This window comes from Orycteropus afer, unplaced genomic scaffold (genome assembly GCF_000298275.1).
Source record: "Orycteropus afer afer isolate SDZICR_OR568_19922 unplaced genomic scaffold, OryAfe1.0 scaffold00109, whole genome shotgun sequence".
In the NCBI taxonomy this organism is placed as follows: domain Eukaryota; kingdom Metazoa; phylum Chordata; class Mammalia; order Tubulidentata; family Orycteropodidae; genus Orycteropus; species Orycteropus afer.
The window spans coordinates 5,606,969-5,610,800 of NW_006921696.1; the positions used below are offsets into that span (position 1 = coordinate 5,606,969).

At 41.9% G+C, this 3,832-nt stretch overlaps 1 protein-coding gene across 1 annotated transcript in view; it reads left to right on the forward strand.

The window, feature by feature from the left end:
* Positions 1 to 824: 824 nt before the first annotated feature.
* PLCH1 (phospholipase C eta 1) overlaps positions 825 to 3,832 on the forward strand; it is a 330,067-nt gene continuing 327,059 nt past the window's right edge. The window contains exon 1 of the mRNA XM_007943576.2: positions 825 to 903. Within this exon, the coding sequence (XP_007941767.2) occupies positions 825 to 903 (79 nt within the window). The remainder of the gene's footprint in view (positions 904 to 3,832) is intronic.

Consider the following 3,832-nt stretch of genomic DNA (forward strand, 5'->3'; position numbering starts at 1 on the left):
TTAGAGGAGTTCAATTCATCAGCTTGGATCTCTGCCTTTCAAGCTCTTGCTCTAGTTAGCATTGTGTTTCTGGGATTGTGATTCTCGGTGTCTGTTGAGGGGCAAGGTTTATGAAGGAAGGAGCAGGCGCAGCTTCTTGTTAAGCCCCCTGGAGGGCTGCAGTCGGCTCTGGTCACTCCAATAACTTCAGTCTGGGCAGATGCAGGCCCTAAACGGACATCCATATTGAATCAAGAAGATAGGCAGTCTTTGTTACTATGTTTGGCTTAGCCATGGCCACAATGGAAGTTGCTATAATTTCTGAGATTTCCACAGATCACCCAGTCCCTCTATGGTGGTACCGACACAAGATTTAGGAACCTGGAATGACAACTTCCCATATGTTAGTTACCTCCTATCCTGCAGCTGAAGTTTCCTGAAAAGTCACCAGCACTGGCTGGTTTGGGTGCTGGCTGGATATGGATGAGGTCTGGAAGGCATAAACCAGTCCTGAAACTTGTTTCCTGATGGTAGATGTGTTTCGTCTGGGGACAGCGGTAACTTTGAGCAGTGAAAGGTGCTGTTTAGAAAAGTTACTGTTTGGGAATGTTAAGTGACAGTCTTCCCCCTGGAGAGACTTGTGGGAAATTCCTTAGGGCCTGGGGAATTCCTGTGCCTCGTGTGGAGAAGATTTGTGCCGTGTGTGTTGCCTCCTAATGCCGTGAAACTGATGGCATTATGCTACCCGTGTGAGCGTGTTGCTACCATTTTCTTCATTTTTGTCTCATTCTGTTTCACTTGACAGGGCAATTTGGTTTTGATGCTGTGCCAGAAATCTTCTGACAATGAGCTACTGGAACTTGGAGAAAAGGAACTGTGTGCAGTACCGCAGGCATTTTCTGGTGGACAACAGTGTGTTTCATGGTGAGCTGCCTATTGTATTTATGTATTTAGATCTTTTATTTTGTTTCTGACAGCACTTTTATTCTAATACTCTAGATGCAAATATGATATAATTGTTGGATTGAACCAAGAGACTGAGTTAACTTGTTTATGGATCATTACTCAATAATCTTGACTGGACTTGTTCCCCACAGTTTCAAGCAATGTGCCTCCTCTCAGCAAATACAATGGTGTTATCATTTTGTACCTTACAGGTTCATTTATGTCTGTGCGTGCCTTCTTGTATTATGCTGTCCAAAAAAAAAGCCCTTTTTGATGTTTGTAATTTTGGTGGGCTAGGCCCTGGGTAAGGCACTTGACTGCTAACCAGAAGGCTGGCAGTTCAAACCCACCAGCCACTCCTCAGAAGGAAGATGGGGCAATCTACTTCCATAGTGATACTGCCTCAGAAACCCAAGGAGGGGTCACTATGAGTCGGGTGAGACTCGATGGTACATAACAACAACAGGCCCTGGGTGGTGACTAGAGGAAAGGTTGGTAGTTCTAACCCACACAGAGATATCTTTGAAGACTAGCCTGGTGATCTGCTTCTGAAAGGTCACAGCCTTGAAAAATCCAGTGGAACAGTTCTCTGCACACAAAGGGTTGCTGTGAGTTGCTGTTGACTCAATGACAACTAACAACAGCAAGAGGCCCATAATAAGAGCTTGGTTAATATTTGTGTCACCAAAACCAAAAGCAAACTCACTGCCATCGAGTCTAATATGACTCATAGTGATATCCATTGGGTTTCCAAAGCAGTAAATCTCTGTGGAAGTAGATTGCCCTATGTTCCTTCCACGGAGTGGCTGGTGGCTTTGAACCACCAACCTTCTGGTTAGCAGTCAAATGTCTTAGGCACTGCACCATCAGAGCTCCTTTCTCTAGACATCATTACTGAGGAATTGTCTGCTGAGTGACCTCCAAGTCCATTTTCCTCTAGGACTCTAGGTCTTTTCAGCACTGGAGAGACATGGCAGGAGCAGTTTTTTCTCCTTGTACATCTCAAATGGGATCATTCTGAGAATCAGAGTAAAGAGTGCTGGACTGATGGATCCCAATCATGGCTTCTTTGTTGTGTGTCACCGGTCAGTGCTTATTACCAGCATGGGATGTGCCTTCTGAATTCAGATATGTTGTTGTTGTTATGTGCCGTTGAATCGGACCAACTCATAGTGACCCCTCCTTGGGTTTCCAAGGCGGTATCACTACTGACTATTCCTAAAGTTGCGCAGTAATGTACCAAACAGTGTTTCTTTGCTATTCATACTCGACGACTCGACGACTCGAAATGACCCGACGGCACTTAACAACAACAACAACAACATCACTACTGAAGTAGATTGCCCAACCTTCCTTCTGAGGAATGGCTGGTGAGTGAACCACCAGCCTTCTGGTTAGCAGTCAAGTGCCATAGGCATTCAGAGCTCCTGAATTCAGATATAAGGGTCACTTATGATCACCAGTTTTAGACACTTTCTGAAAAGAAGCCTACTCAGTTTTATTTTCATCCCTTAGAGCTTCAAGGCTTATCTGTTTATCAGGCCACATACAAAAACAGAATAGAGTAGTTTACAACATCCAGCCTTCTCTATCAGGGTGGATTACTGCAGCTGTAAATCAGAGAGTGATCAGTATTAGTAATTTCTTGGCAAACTAAGATAAATTGCCTTTATCCTGTGGCCTCTGTTTTGTGTATACTATAAGGGATAAGCTTGTTAATCCTGCTATTGGGATACTCTTTAGTGACATTTTTTTAAGAATAAAAGATTTATGTGCTGCTAGAAATTTTGGAATAATCTGGATCAGAAGCCTGTGGAATTGTAAAAGGAAGGGAGAGATTTCAGGGAGTGAGTGCTGTTTAACAGAATCCTTTAGTCTAAGCTTCTTTCAATTTTCTAACCTGGGTTTTTCTTCTCTAATTTGGTGACATGCTTAATGGTTATTGTTGCTTCACATAAGTTTAAGATAACAAACTTAACCTTACTTTATGAAAGCATTTTAGACTTTACAGTGTTGCTTCACATTCATTATACCACCTTGATATAGAACCTTCTGGAGTCTCTAGGTGGTGTAAACGACTAAGCTTTGGGCTACTAACTGAAAGCTGGAGGTTGAAAGTCCTGGTGATCTGCTTCCAAAAGGGCAAAGCCATGAAAACACTATGGAGGGCAGTTTTACCCTGGCACATGTGGGGTCACCATGAGTTGGGATTGACTGGACAGCACCAGTCATAGGACTTTACTTAGTAGGAGGTAACTTTGTTTTATGGGTCAAAGAAGAGAAGACCAGAGATGAAATGATGGACTCTTGCTAATTATTGTCAAGGTCAGAACTAAAATTCTTGCCTCCACATTTCCTGGTGGGCTCTCTTGGCATTGCAGTGTTGAAGTGCCCTTAGGAAAAGAGATGTGGGAACCATGATTGACACGTGGCACTGAGGTTCCACTGCTCCAACTCTCTCATACACAGTGTTTGCTGTCTGTTATTTTCTGTTGGAACCTTATTTTTATTTAAGAATAGTAAATATGATAACCAAAGAAACACAGGAGTTATAAGCTCTAGCTTTATTTTTCAAATTTTATTTTGTGGCAGTTTTGAGACAGTTAAGATTTAAATGCATCATTCATTATTTTTGAATGCCTTCATCCTGAAGGCTATAAAATTTTAAAAAACAATTTCCTATATTTATAGTTGTGTTATCAATTAGTATAATATTATATTGAAGATACTTATACTAAGGGCTTGATGGGTGCCATCATATTGAACCCTTTTAACACCCTGCGATAGTTATTGTTTATTCCACTTTATGGATGGAGTAACAGGTTTTGTGAGGTTGTGAAGCAGTGATCTGCAATTCAAACTCTGATCTGACAGATCCAGTCAGCCAAAAAAAAAAAAAAAATCCTAA